This window comes from Trichomycterus rosablanca, chromosome 23 (genome assembly GCF_030014385.1).
Source record: "Trichomycterus rosablanca isolate fTriRos1 chromosome 23, fTriRos1.hap1, whole genome shotgun sequence".
Taxonomy (NCBI): Eukaryota; Metazoa; Chordata; class Actinopteri; order Siluriformes; family Trichomycteridae; genus Trichomycterus; species Trichomycterus rosablanca.
In genome coordinates this window covers 19,021,021-19,036,654 of record NC_086010.1, presented here as the reverse complement: position 1 = coordinate 19,036,654, position 15,634 = coordinate 19,021,021, and the positions used below count along the sequence as shown (strand labels likewise).

At 40.9% G+C, this 15,634-nt stretch overlaps 1 protein-coding gene across 1 annotated transcript; it reads left to right on the top strand.

The window, feature by feature from the left end:
• Positions 1–1,154: 1,154 nt before the first annotated feature.
• si:dkey-118j18.2 (uncharacterized) lies at positions 1,155–9,678 on the top strand. The gene is made up of 5 exons (XM_062985941.1): positions 1,155–1,405; positions 3,242–3,321; positions 3,406–3,565; positions 4,047–4,176; positions 7,122–9,678. The coding sequence occupies exons 2-5, from the start codon at positions 3,302–3,304 to the stop codon at positions 7,319–7,321; spliced, it is 510 nt and encodes a 169-aa protein (XP_062842011.1). The 5' UTR covers positions 1,155–1,405; positions 3,242–3,301; the 3' UTR covers positions 7,322–9,678.
• Positions 9,679–15,634: the final 5,956 nt, after the last annotated feature.

Sequence of the window (15,634 nt, the reverse complement as noted above, 5' to 3'; positions counted from 1 at the left end):
AAAGTGTTTTTTATTAATACATATTTAATAACAAATATTATAAATAATTATTGATTTGTTTGAAACTGAAAGTTGGATGGAAGGGATTTTTGTGACTCGGTTTGGGCGTGTCTCAAATCGACGTCTAGTTCTCAAATGAGACCTTGTTAGTTAGGAACACTTGTTAGGCACTCATTTATTTAGTTTCACCACCTGTTTCTTGCTGGTCAGGATCGTAGTGAGTCAGGTACCACCTGGGAACACTGGGCAAAATTTTGGATGCAATTTTGAACAGCCAATCCACCTACTGCATTAGGAATAAATTAACCAGAGGTGAATTGTTACCCGGTGTATTCCTCCTGCCTTGCTCTTGGATTCCAAATAGTGCTCAACCCACTGCAATCCTGACCAGGACGAAGTGGTTAGTGAAAATAAAAAGGGCTGTTTCTGCCATGTGACCTGATGGTGCAGCAAACGGATAAGTTGAAACTCAGTAAGAGGTTTGGTATGTTCTTTCCATTTCTAAGAGGGTTCTTTCCTGGTCTTACAAACATGCGAATGATGGGTTGGCTGCTCTAAGTTGAAATTGCTATAGATTGAACTCTGGAGTGTGTGTTTGTCCTACAGTGGATTGTCAGTGGTGTGTTTCCAGGTGGTGCCAGATGCACTGCAACCCTGACCAGGATGAATAAAAGATGAATGGTAATGTTTTACCAGGTGATGTGATGGAGCAGTGGATAAAGTGGGTGCCACATGGTAACTGGTTCTAAAGTAGCTGGGTTCGAGCCTCATTTTCAGTCCCTGTTCTAAGAAATTTGGTATGTTCTCCACGCATTTGGACGTGTTTTCTCTAGGGGTTCTGGTTTCTTCCCACTATTAAGGCATTGGGAATGTGTTGTTGGTGTAGGTGAGCAAATTTGGAGTGTGTTGCCCTGAAATGGGCGCATTCCAGCCCTGCGCCCACTGCCTCCGGTGCGCTGGATGCACTGCATCCCTGACCAGGACGAGGCACTTGGCAAGAATAAATAAAGAGATATTAAAATCCCCTAAAGGACTCATTCTTTTCTGAAATTATTGGATGATAACTGGGATCCTAGCTAGTGCACAGGCAGAAGTGATGGATGGTTTGAGACGCGTCTCAGCCCTGTTGGGTTTTTCTTACGGAAGCTGTGTGATACACAAAGATTTATTCATGTTAGCTCTCATTACACACACATTATAACCGCGGGGATCTCTTTTAAAGGTCTAATATCAATAAATACAACTTTTTAGTTAGCGTTGAATCGTTAGAAGAGCGATATTTCAGTCAGAAGTTGGTTTTAAGGCGTGTTTAGGCTATTGAGAACAGCTACATTCCTCAGTAATGGAAAACAAACAAACACCATGCTAACGGCTAACTGAGTTTACACACATCAACGTGGCGCAGGTCAGTCACTTTTATAACCTTTTAAACTCATTACAGAAGTTTTGTTTGTGGAAATAAAATATTATTATAAGATTTCAAACTTTAAGGTAGTAACTGGATACGCTAGATAGCGTGGAGCCCTGTGGTAATTAGTATAAGCTAAGTGGCTAAGCTAACACAGTAGTGTGTTTGATTCTAACGATACAATTTTATATATATATATATTTGTAATGTTTTTAACTATCAAAATGGATTTGGTAAAGAGTTCTGGACTGCAACTTGAAAAGGGATGCGATACACATTCTGTCTGCATTGTTTTAAATGTATTGATGTCTTTTTTATTTATATATATATATACTTATAAAAGACGTGTATTATGGTAATCTTGGTGTTTAATTAATTTCTACAGTTCCATTTCTGTCTGACTGTTTAATTTAAACACTAAAATACAATTTTGTTTAAAATTACTCTAACAAAATTGAGTCTATCAGTAATAAAAACAGAGAAAAATCTGATGGGTTAAAAATAAATAGCAGCACATTTAATATCTGGTTATTTTAGTGCTCAGTCTGATGCTTATCTGACCATTTACAAGCTCCTGGTTGAACCCCGGTTAGATTTTGACCAACTACACCTGACAGAATTGTTCTAATTCTAATCTAGTTCTAATCTAATTCTAATCTTGTTGGTTTCTGGCATGAACTTCATACTGTACCCTCAACTGGATTATTCCAAAAGCTTCATTTTAGTTGTTTTATCCATTCCAAATGCAGTTTTCATGTGTATTTTGGATCAGTTCCCTGTTGGAACACCCACATTTGTTATTATTATTACTATAAGGTGCCATCAAGTTGACTTTGAGTCTTGCCAACCATATGGATATATGGTAATAATATTTTAATAATAGTGTAATAATTATAATAACAGTAATTTAATATATATTGTGTCCAAAATAACAGAGCTTCAGATTCTTTGCCATCCAAAGTTTTCTCAAAAGACTTCAACCACTTTTTTTCCTGCTTTTACATCCATATTGCCATCAATAAGGGTTAAATCAAACAAGTTAGATTTACATTAGAACCGTAAGAGTAGTTATGGTTCATTTTTATGCAACAGTGCTTATTACACACAGCACTGGATATTATTGAAATTATGAGGGAACATATGAGGGAAAACGGAGCTGCTGCCAAGTTAAATCTCTTTAGTCAAACTGTTTTTTTTATAAATATAAGACAAAGGCGCCCAGGTGGCACAGCGGGATATTCCTCTAGCACACCAGCGCAGAGATTCTGAACTCCTTGGTTTGAAATTCGGCGTTGCCACCGGTCGGCTGGGCGCCATCTAGCGGGCATAATTGACACGTTTCTGCTAGGGTGGGATGACCGGACTATGTGGGTGGGGTGATTGGCAGATAGAGAGGCGCCTGTGCAGAGTACACGGGTGGAAAAGGGTTCCGCTGAGGGCTGCGCGCGGGTCGGAGGAGGCGTGAGCGGCAGTATACCCTCCTCACCTGCAATCAGGGATCCACCAGCAGGGGGAGACAAACTGACTACGATAAACTGGGAGAAAATGCAGAAATAAAATAAATATAAGACTATTATACTATATTATTTTTGATCCGATTAATTGATATTGCAGCTAACCCTAACCCCCCCCTCCCCCAGGACTTCTTTGCATCCTATTATTGTCTGATTTGCACAGTAAAACTTCCTCTCAACTGTTTGTTACTTGAATTTGAGGAAGTGCGAACATGACGAGTGCATATCAGCGTGTCGTGTGTGTCGGAGCAGGAAATGTTCAGTACAGGAGACACTGAATGAATGAACGTTGTCTCTTGTTTTTTGTTTCTGATTTCAGTCGGACTGAAGGTTATGAAGATTGGATTATGAGGACTGAATCAGACTGAGAAGGTTCATCATGGAGCTGTACTGGTACATGTACGTGTTACGCTATAATCAGGCTGTTTGTTGATCGCTCATTTTTGTCAGTTTGGTGAACGCGGCTGTATTCTATCGTTTCAGAGTCGTCATAATATTTATTATGATAAAGATCTTCTTCTACGTCTGCTGGTACCGCTCGAGACAGAGGCAGCTGGCGGCGTATCTCAGTAACCCACGCAACGCCCAGATCGTTATCGTGGGAGGACGGGCGTACCTGCACCAAATGTGCGAGAGACAGAATGTACGTATGATGTTTATCGAATCAAGCTTTATTGTTGTTGCTCGGTCACGGTACTTGAAGCGTACGACCAAAAGTATGTGGACGCTTTGCCTAATTATTAATTTTGGGTGTATCAGCCACACCCGTCAATAACTTTTCCAAACCAAGCTCCGCAAAAACAAGGTTTGATGTGTTTATGCTGTTTGGTCTGGAGGAGCTTCAGTGGATCTTGTAAAATTCTAAACTCAAACCATCAAGAGTCTTTGGGATGAATTGGGATGCAGACTGCATAAACAGTGGACCCCGTAAATGCCCTTTTGACTGAATAAACACACTCAGAATCGTCCAGACAGAGCAGAGGCTCCAGGATGATGGATGATAACGCCCAGCTCACAGTCAGCATTCCAATTCGTCCCAAGTGTGTTCAGAGGGTTTATTTAATTACACATAGAGCTCCAGTACAGCCCCTTATCACAATGCTGTTTTGTCTTGCGTTTCTCAGACGTCCATCTGGCCAAACTGGCATGGCGTTCAGGACGAAGGGTCAGTGGGCGAAGTGTCCGCTTCCCTTCCTCCGTCCTCATCCCTCTCTCATCTGGACCTACCTCCTCCATACGAGGTCGTCTCTGGAGGTAAGACCTAGAGCTTCACAACATGGAGTTTCCTTTCTTTCGACGGGATAGTTCACATAGTTCATGAGTCCTAAATTTTTTTGGGAATAGTTATTAACCTTATCCATAAAGGCCTACCTAATTCACGGCCTTAAAAGTTGCATCACAGAGCGTGAAATACGCCGTTTCCCGTGTAATACGCAATTTGCTGTGAAATTTAAACTTTAAAAAGTTTGTGTTAAGCAATTTAACATTTTTAATTTGTGCAGCATTCAAGTGCTTCACGATTGCTGGTTAATCTGCACTACGAGGTGCCCTGGTGTAACCGAGCATCTTTAGAGTTGCTGAGTTTATAGAGAAAGAAATAAACTGTACATAGACAAACTATGGGGAGTAGAATACTACTGGTTTGTTATTTTGAGGTGCAGCACAGAGACGATCACGTGTGTAGAGAAGCACACTTTTACATTGATTATAGAGATAGATGGATAGATAGATGGATGGATGGATGGACGGATGGACGGACGGGTGGATAGATAGATGGATGGATGGAGTGATGGATGGATGGATGGATGGACGGGTGGATAGATGGATGGATGGATGGATGGATGGACGGACGGGTGGATAGATGGATGGATGGATGGACGGGTGGATAGATAGATGGATAGATGGATGGACGGACGGACGGACAGGTGGATAGACAGATAGATAGATTGATCAGTGTGTTAATCCCAGAGGGAAAGTCAAGTATTACAACAGCTCAAGGTACAATAGGAAAAAAATTAAGTAAATAAAAGACTCAGTTAAAAATGATTAATTAAATAGGCTCAAGAGTATTGCGTTAGTACAGTGTTGGTAGGTAATAAATATATGTGCGATATGTAATATAAATAGAGAAAATTACAAAAGTGTCTTGGGCATTAACATAAGAGAAACTAATACAAATAAAGTAAGTAAGGTGTAGCGAATGTACAACGTGCATATATAAAATATATGTAATTGTGCATCTGATACAATAATAATAATAGGAGCAGTAGTGTATCTATTCTTATAAACAATATATACAGATATATAAGTATAAATATAGCAATAGTGCAGAGGAAACGGTGAGAGGAAGTTTGATGATGCGTTAAAAATATGCACCGTGTGTCAGCCTCGACCACATTTCCAGCCTACCTGCAGAACGTGTGTGTGAGAAGTACAGTGTGGTGGAAGCTCTTCAGATGTTCCTGTACATGTGGTTCAGTGACTTTGTGATTAAGGAACAACTTTGTTCCACCCTGTGGCTTCAGTCAACTACCGTTTCCTCTGCTGTAGTGAACGCTTAAAGCTTTAATCAAACACACTGATGAGCCAGAACATTAGAACCACCTCAGATGAGCCGCTGAGACACTGAGTGTGAGCTGGATCGTCCATCGTGGTTCCATCTCCATCTTCCACACCCCTACATGCATGAAATAGGCATTAAAATGCACATATTTTCTCCCTCATCATTGTTTGGATGCTCATGAGTAGTCAACTGAACGTTGGGAGAATATGCTGAGGTGAATTCAGGCCTCTCAGGGTGGTAAGATATTTACAGCCTTGTTTCGTCTGTTCGGGTTACGACCTGCATAAAAGCGAGGAGCGACCCGAGGCGAGTCCAAGCCTGTTTCTCCGTCGTACTCGAAAAATACTCTCCGGGCCGGAGGATCGTAAACGCTCCGTTCAGTTTCTGTTCAGAGCCTCGCTTCATGTCTCTTCTGCTCTCTGATTATGTCTAACAATGTTCAAATCAAGTTTTTAATTCACTTAAGTTGTGTGTGTGTGTGTGTGTGTGTGTGTGTGTGTTTTTTAAGTGTACCATAGTCAGAAAATGAGTTGCAGAATAAATAATAATAATTAAATAAACCTGTATGTGACCGCACTCTTGTGGAGGCTTTATGTTACTTCGTTTAAACTACAGTGGGACCAGATTTTAGAGCAAAGACAGTAAGATGCCTCGTTTGTGAGCAGGATTGACGTGGGAGGGTTTAGAAAAGTTTGCAGAAGCACTTTTACCTCGTTACTGTGACCAGTTTCGGTTCTGATTACACCGAGGCTCGACGTGCACTTGTGGCTTTCAGCTCACAGAGCAGAGACGGCAGGAAACCACGCAGGTCTTCAGGTTTCTCACGATGAGATGTAGAGCAAATAACACACAGCCAGGATTTAATCAAAGGTGCATCGTTTAGGGCTAATTCTGCTTCATGGGGGGTAAACATCAAAGCAAATATGCTATAGAACTAGTATAGAACTAAGTATTAGTATTATTATCATATAGCATAAAATATAGTGGCTCGGTGGGTCTCATTTTACATTTACATTTTCGGCATTTAGCAGATGCATTTATCCAAAGCGACTTACAGTACTGTTACAGTATACAGTCTGAGCAATTGAGGGTTGAGGGCCTTGCTCAAGGGCCCAACAGCAACAACCTGGCAGCTGTGAGGTCTGAACCAGTGACCTTCTGATTACTAGTCCAGTACCTTAACCACTAGGCTAGTCTCCTCACAGCAAGAAGGTGAAGTGGAGTTTGCATGTTCTCCCCGTGTCCATGTGGGTTTATTTATTAAAATCCTAATTAATAGAGAAATTAAAGGTTTAAGTCCCACCACTGCCAGGTTGCCATTGCTGGGCCCTTGAGCAAGGCCCTCAACCCTCAATTGCTTAGACTGTATACTGTCACAGTACTGTAAGTTGCTTCAGATGAAAGGTGTCTGCTAAATGCTGTAAACGTAAATATAAATAATAATTAAATAAACGTGTATGTGGACGCCCCCTTGTGGAGGCTGAAATATGAGTTTTTAAATGCTTGTCAATATTTATGTGTACACTTGTGATTTAACAAAGGCCGCCGATGCCGTAGGTCGAGCGTCGGCATCAAAGATGACAGGAAACTGACCGTCTCTTATCGTTCCTCTCTCTCTCTCCCTCTCGTGTTGAAGCGAACGACCTGAAGCCTCCGCCGTACAGCGAGTTCGCCCAGAACGACGACACCGACGCCTCCCAGAGCCTCACCATTCCAGACGCCAACGATTCCAGCACCATCAGCGACGACCCTCCGCCGTACTCGCCCAGTCCCAACCGGAGCGCTCGCCCCGGCGTCCAGCGGCACCAGCCCGACTCGGAGGGCAGATCCAGCTAGTCCTGATCCGTCCGTGCGGATGATCCTGTGTTTTTTTATTAGTTTGCTAATTAAGGTGTACGCCACATGGTCAAAAGTATTCGGACGCCTGATCGCGAGAGATTTAATAAACAAACAATATTAGGCTAGAATAACAGATGCTCTTTGAAGTATGTCTGTCGGAATTTGTGCCTATTCGGTAGTACGAAAGACTTTTAAAAGTCGGTAGTGTTAAACCTTGTTAAGCGTTTCCTCATGCTGCAACAGGAAAGATCCTTCCCTAAACTGTTGCTGCATATGATTTCCTATATATCACTGATTTATTACACTGTTGTGGCTGAAACACACAGATTCAGTAATTAGAAGTGGCGTCCCGATACTTTTGTCCGTATAGTGTATGCGTACGTGCAGGATTTTCTATCCTTTAAAATGATAATAACGGGACTTTTAATACAGGAAATGTGATGATAAATAAATAAAACAGTTCATCGTTTACTATCCTGGGTGGATGATGAACTGTGTGAGCTGCTCGGATGATAAAGGGTGTGCTTTAAGCTCACATATGCCTTATTTTAAATTCCTCCTTTATAACCAGCATCGTTTTAACATCACACTCGTATCGTATCGTATTCTACCGACTATAAATCACAACCGAAAAAATGGATCATACATGTTACTTTTAGTAGATGTTACATTAATGCAGCGCTTTTCAGCTTCCGGATTCTGATGCCCTTATAGGATAGACTCATTATTACTGTACAATTATTACTGTACAATAACTGACTGATCTGATGCGTTTTGATGCTTTTGAAAGAAACCGAATGCGTCTCCTAGGAGCTGTAACACAAGTTTAAAAGTGAAACGGAGGAGAATCCAGATAAACACAGATATTATAGTGGTAGACTAGTGGATACTATAGGGATAGACTAGTGGACTAGTGAACAAGTAAGACGGTTGCTAGTTCAAGCCCCACCACTGCCAGGTTGCCACTGTTGGACTCTTGAGCAAGGCCCTGAATTCTCACTTGCTCAGACTATATACTGTAAGTCACGTTGGATACGAGCGTCCGATTAAATGCCATGAATGTACAACAGAAGCATCAAAATGCACCAGGAGCGACGCAGCATTTCAAACAGAAGCGTGTTCAGCTAAATCAGAAACGCCTTAATCTTCTGGTCAGCGTAGCATTTCATCCGTCTCGGCTAAAGGCCGCGGCGGCGTCCTCAACCCGCGGCCTCGTAGATGGTGTAGATCCGTAAGTGCCATGTTGGAAAGTCGACTCTGTAGTTGTAGACGCGTGTAGAGGTCTGACCTCACGTCACGGTCACTTCCTATGTGAGGACGATTTCAGAAAGTCCCCCCCCCCCCTTCCCCAGCACTTTCTTTTTGTCTTTTATTCGCCTTAATTGTGTGTGTTTTTGTGTAAAGGCATGTGCAGATAATCTACAGGAATCGGTTATACAGAGTAAAGCGCCGTGATGTGGTCCAAACAATCAGAAAGAGCTTCTATTACTCTAAATATGTCTGTCATGGTTATTTTACCAAAGTGAAATATTATACCAGCACTTAAATATATAAACACCAGTCAAAATATTCCAGGTTTATAGGCCTTGTAATGGTTAGGGTTAGAGCAGTTAATTTTCTTAATAGATTTGAGTTTTTATGCTGCAAACGTTGTATTTACTAGGCAGCATTTCCAGCCAGCGTTCGTGCTCTCAAAACGAAATAATCGTGCCATTTAATATATCCACTGTGAAGACGGAAGCTTGGTTAGCTTTGAGAGGTTAAACTCGGGGTTAAAATGCCACGGTGGGATTGATTATTCCTTATTAAACCAGGATAAAGTTTTAAAACTGTAGAGTATCAGTACATGCCTGTTTGTATGCAGTGTATATAATGACTTATGATGATAATGATGGTGTAAATGCAGAAGGTGTGATTGTGTCTTTTCTCTCTGTGTCTTATCAGGTCTTAGTAGCGACTCTCGGGCCCTCGGGTCGAACCTTAGCGAGCGTTCTGATTTTGATGTGTGTGTGCGGTAACGACGTGTTTAGCGTTTGATCTGACGGTTTGGGTCCACATGTGTGGGGTCTGTAGGATGAATGAATGAATGCTTGTACACTGTTATTCGCACCGGCCGTGTTGGTTCCGTTTGTAGGTGTACGTCGAGAGACTGGAGCTCATCTGTGTCTGTACGCTGTGCGCTGAGGGTGGTGACTTAGATTTAAGGAAGGGGGTAAGGGGGATGGTACATTGTGCAGATCTACAGATGAGCTACAGTCAGTAGATGTATACCTACACGATGCACCTGATATTCGGTGCACTCGGTGTATAAGGATCAATGCTTTTTATTATTAAACCATCACAATGAAATGAAAGAGTTTGGTGGGATTTTGTCTACTGTCATCGTCTTTGCTCTCATTTTACTTTTGCTTTTTTAACTTACATTTTACTTTTTAAATACATTTTCATACACTGAAATAAAATATATTTAACTGTTTGGCAAGTGCTTTTATTTTATTTACATTTCGGGACGGTGTACCATACCCTTATTTAGAATGTATTTGTGTACACCTTATAAGCATTTTTAAAATTCTCTGTAGGACAGAGATGAGGACTCGTTTCAAATGACTAGGACTCGACTCGTGACTCGCAAAAAAATGACTTGTGGACAGCAAAAGTCAGCAACATTAGTTATGTTTGACAATTAAACGCTTATAAATTTAATAGCATCTGGAAGAACAGAAGTTAAGGTAAGCAGTATTATGGATTTTTTGCTGTATCTAGGATTTTGGCCGCGGTGCCGTAATTTGCAATGAAAACAAAACGTCAATTTAAGCTTTTAACTGGTACCTAGGAGAAGTAAAGGCACGAAATCAAACGGCAAAATACACTCGCTAATCTGTTGTTTTTTATCTGAACTTACAGATTATTTGTTTATTTCTACGCTACATTTCCAATATTGACTCGTGACTTGACTTGGACTCGTATTTTGTGACTTGTGAACATCTCTGTCTGTAGGTAAATGACATGAATGTAAATGTAAATAATTATGAGGGGTGTCCACATACTTTTGGTAATATGTACAGTACTGTAGCTCGATTATTTTTGTAAGTGTGACTCAATGTGGCCACTAGAGGGCAGTAACACACCAGGTTTATTACAGATCCCACCAGCTCCTCTGTGTCCTCTTATTACTCAGAATTTCTGTATTATTTAAAGTGCTGGTATTAAAGTTCGGGCCCCAAACGTGCAGGATTGTTTTACTAATGACATTATCTTAAATATGAAACACAGTATGAGGACCAAATTGAAACTGGACGAGGAGATTGATTCAGAGCAGCTAAAAGTTCTCAGCAGACCAGAGAAAAGAGAAGAGAAAGATTGATCATATTTCTGATTTCTCCTTCTTCTTCTGCGTTCCTCCCCTGAGGCCTCAGACGCTACCCGAATTATCCATCATTTCCTGGCAGAGTGTAACCGAGCCCCTAGTTTACAGTCATCAGATGCTAATTAGAGCTCAGATTCAGATTAAAAGAAAATGTCAGGGTAGAATTCATCGAGAGGAGGTGATGCCGCCTGAGGGTTCCAGTCCCTTTTAATAAAGTAAACCATGCCTCTCAGTCACAGATATTCAGCACACGACCACCCCACGGCTTCAAACATGCAGAGCAGGAGTTCTAACTTTTCTATGTGCCTGGCCAAAAGTATGTGGACACCTGAATTCCTAAATGCAATATAGAAGCACAACTCAAAAAACATTGTATGGACACGTGAGCATGAGCTTGTTTATTTTAAAGTACACCTCCTATTCCAAAAATATAGGCTTTAATATGGTTTACCCTTTTGCAGCTTTCAGGGAATCATCGCAAGTATTTGGCATGTGTCTGTGGGAATTTGTGACTATTTAGTCATTGTACGGAGGCCTGGCTTGCCACTGAAGTGCCACTGTGGTTTCTCTACACTTTATGGGTGGCACGACCGTGCTGTAACACTTAATGGCCTTCCTTAAACCGTTGACTTTAAGTGATTGGAAATGTCATTTTTGGGTGTGTGTGGGAATTTCTGTGCAGCTTCCATTCTTCTAACAACAAGAAAAACAAGATTTTCATCTGTGCCTGTGGGAACTTATGTCTGTTTTGGTTTTAAAAAGCATTTGTGAGGTCAAGCGCTCATGGTGGACTAGTAGGTCTGGCTAAATATTAACATTTCAGTTCAAAAGTGCACAGTTCTGCAGTAACTAGACATTAATGCAGCTACCCTGTAATGCATCAGTGCTCATGGTACCGGAGTACTGACAGAAAGCCTGAAGGTTCAAGTCTCACAGTCCCAAACAAATGAAATCTGTTTGTGTGAGGTCTCTTAGCTTTGGAGTAAGAGAACTGTGACCAGACGAGTGTAATCTCCTGTAGACGGACACCGTGGGCCAAATTAAAAGGTGTTAAAAAGGGATTTGGCCAATGATCGACATCTACCGCATCTTCTAATCCAAAGCTACTCCGACAGCCCCTTCACTTAATCAAAATCTGATCTGGGTTGCTGTCAGCTCTCCGAGTTCCCTTACCTCGGCTCCCCGATGAGAAATAAGAGCACCAAATGTTCCACGAGCAGAGTCGATGCACAGCGCAATTAGCAAACTAATAAACACCTCTGTGATTTATTGTTCCTGCTGTTATTGGGGACAGACGTGTTTATAAAAGAACCTCGCTAGTTTTTAATTACGCCTCATTTTTCCTGCTGTCGGCGACAGCCTTATGGTTTTGGAAAACTTCAATTAGTGTTTAAAGTGGAGCGCCTATTAGAACCACCCTGCTTTCTTCTCCTTCTTCTTCTTCTTTCTCGTTTATTTCTGCCGTCGTGTCTGTGTTAAAAGTGGAACGGCGTGGGCGCAGCTTTTATCTCCATTACTGTACAGAAATGTGCGAGGAAGTTCGGTCTGAAGTAACCACGCCGAAACACGGGACTTCAAAGGCCTGTTTTAGACTTCAAAGCAGCTCTGAGCATGACCATTACTGATGAGACCAGCTGATGGACACTTTGCTTTCTAACATGTTTTTATAAACATTAAAAACATTAAAATGTAGGAATATATTCTGCATAAGGAGTAGCCTTGGTGTGGCGTGGCCAATGGTGCCTGGAATCTTCCTTCCAGCATGTTCGATTCCTTTATTTTTGCTTTTATTTGATCACCAGGTTTTACAATCATGTAGGGTCACTGCATACAAAAACAGGATTCATGACGGACATGCAGTTCCATTCACATGGTATTTTAATGTGTATATAGTTGACCATTTGCAATTTTATGAACTTCTACAAGCTTATGAATCTTTTTATACGTCCTAAATAAAAAAAATGGAGCCCAATGTAGAGTTTAAGGTTGGAAAATCATTTTTTGTGTGTTTTCCTTGACCGGTAGATTTGATAAAAGGTTTATTGATTGAAAAGTCCATTGGGACTAGCAGAGTGATGTACAATGACACGTAGGTTATAAGTTTTGACCCACGATTTTCACACTGTTCCGTGTGACCCTTTAAAAACCCACATACAGTCCTCACATAAAGGCTGTGATTGTGTAGCGAGACCCAGCAGTGAAGGTTTGAACCGCAGGTAAAAGAGGGAAGACAACAGGTGAGTGTGAAAGGTCAGAATGAGTCAATTCGTGTGTACCTGCAAACTCCATAATGTGTGTGTGTGTGTGTGGGTGTGTGTGTGTGTGGGTGTGGGTGTGTGTGGGTGGGTGGGTGGATGCACGAGCAATCTGACAAACCAATGTCCTGTACAGTGTTTGTCATTTCAGCCACCTTTTAAAAACATGCCAGTAGGTGTTGAGCTGCTATCCACAGCGACGTACAATTCTGACCGAGTGGCAAATTTGCGATGGTGGGGCTTGAACTGACAATTTTCTGATTGCTTCCATTTCCCTGGTGAGTGTGTGTTGCCCTGCAATAGCTTGGCGCCCTGTGCTGGATGCCTTTCCACCTTGAACCCAATGGGTACAGCCTGGACTCACTGCAATTTATTTATATTTAAAGAATTAAGAGTTCCACATCAAACAAAAATAATTACTAAAAGCGTTTATTTATTCAGGTCCTGTTGCGAACTGGTCATGGATGCGGCGGGTCAGGTGTCACCTGGAAGGATGGAAGCTCCTCAGGTCTGAGGGAATTCACCATCACGTAATATTACCACTTCAGGTAATGTAGGTGCTGCACAGCTCCAGCTGCCCAGGTCTGATCCCAGCCTGTAGTTTGTTCTCATCATAACAATGACCACAGGTTTTCTCCTGGTACCATTATACCTCCCTCCTATGTCCTGAAGATGTCAGTAGGTGGATTGGCTCCTCTAGTTGTAAAGATACCAGTACCAGTAACACAATTAATAATAGCAGAGGGTATAAAATACAAAAAAGATCAGATCATTAAGGAAATGAGATTAAAATGTAATAATGACACTCAGTCATCAGTCCATAAAGCCCTGTGGGAACAGTATAAACGCAGCAATTTCATAAATAATTTAGAAAGTTATCCCAATATTTGGAATATTCATCAGGCTCAAATTTAATAACATTATTAATAAAACTACAAAGAAGGAAAACAAGTAATTAACCTTAATTAATGTACTGCATTTGGTATTACATAACAAAATACACAGAAAATAAATGCAGTCTTTGTTTTTATTAAAATGTATTCTTTTATAAAGTTTAATTATGCCATGTATATTATACAGCGGTACCTTAAAACTCAACGTCAGTTGGGGTTGTTTATGACACTTATACACTGAAAATAACACAAATATAATATAAAAAACACTGAAATAAAAAGCTGATTCTCACCATTTCTCAGAAGCTGGAGCTGTAACGCAAGTTTAAAAGTGAAACAGGGAGGAGAATCCAGATAAACACAGATACATGTGGAGCTGTAACGCTGTAAAGCGACAGTTCATTGTTAATTTGAAATTAAATAAATACATTTTTAAAAAACAAACTGAACATGGGAAACGTTAAGTTTAAGGAAACAAATTTCTCTACGAAGGGCGTTGAGTTTCAAAGATTTTGAGTTTAGGGGATGTTGAGATACAAGGTACCGCTGTACATAAATATGCCACTCTATGGAAAATACAGTATAAGTTAGCTAAAACACTAAATTTAAGAGCAATAATAAATCCAAACTTACTTGAACCCCAGCTTAGCACTCAGATCTGTATTTTTAACATGATCTTTATTGCAATTAGTATAATTATTCTAATTATTATTTGATATATTTGTAATCTTGCTCATTACCTACTAATCATCTCAGTTCACTAACTTTCCATTCATTCCACAATCCAATTCTACTTGTGATTTTAAAAACCTTTCCTCCTCGCCTTCAGCCAGTCTAACTCAAACTCACCCACGCTTGAGCCCTTCAATTTTCTCCTTGTTTGCTTTCCTCTGTTCTGCTGCACCACACAGAAATGTTCCCTGTGGTGAAACAGGCCTGTCATGCTCCCAACACCATCCCATTTTTTAAAAGTAATCAGACCATGAAAGTAATTACATTGAGCTTTCAGAGCTAACAGTGTATGCTATATCACTACATGCTACTCGTTCACACAGATCATGAATCCCTGCCGCAATCCACACGTGATTGTGTTGCTTTATGACACGTAATACAGATTACTGCAATAAGAAAAGTTGATGTCCTTAGCAGTAGTGAGACAGTTGTCATGGTGATGTGTTTTAAGCTAAAATGTAAAAATAATAGGCCAGTGTTTTTATACTAATATTTATCCACCACATCTGGAGTGTATGTGCCACCCTACGAAAAAAAGGGTAAAAAAAAGAAAAAGATAATAAAATGGTGTAGTGGTGCTTGGGTGGCGCAGTGGTAAATTGCACTATCCCATTACGGCTGGGATCCAGGGTTTGAATCTCCAGCGGTGCTATCAGCCAGACAGGTTCTTAACAAAAACAGCATGATTACCATCATTACAGCATTATCCAGAGCTGGACAGTTTGCAGTGTGCTCTCAGACTACCATCCTGAGACTGGACTAACATTATTGACTAACTGTTCTCCCTGAGTTCACTCCTAAATGCTTGATCTTTCTGACCCCTGTAAGTAATTAAAATTAATTAAGATGTCTGGTGTTTGTTGAAACCTGTTTACCACAGTGTACACTCACTCGTCAACAAAGTGCTGCTCACACAGGCGGCTTGTTATATTACTGAGCTGCCTCTCCCCCCCCCCGAGGACGGATGTGAGTGATTGCAGACTCTTAATGAGCACTTCGCCCTGACCGTTACTGATGGGTAGAGATTGGAAATAACGATCAAACGCAGTGAAACAATAATGAT

Excerpts from the sequence above, each read along its gene's own strand:
- si:dkey-118j18.2 (XM_062985941.1), top strand. The coding sequence starts at position 3,302 with ATGGAGCTGTACTGGTACAT. Across the intron at positions 3,322-3,405 it reads ATGGAGCTGTACTGGTACAT|AGTCGTCATAATATTTATTA; the intron begins GTACGTGTTACG and ends CTATCGTTTCAG. Across the intron at positions 4,177-7,121 it reads ATACGAGGTCGTCTCTGGAG|CGAACGACCTGAAGCCTCCG; the intron begins GTAAGACCTAGA and ends CTCGTGTTGAAG.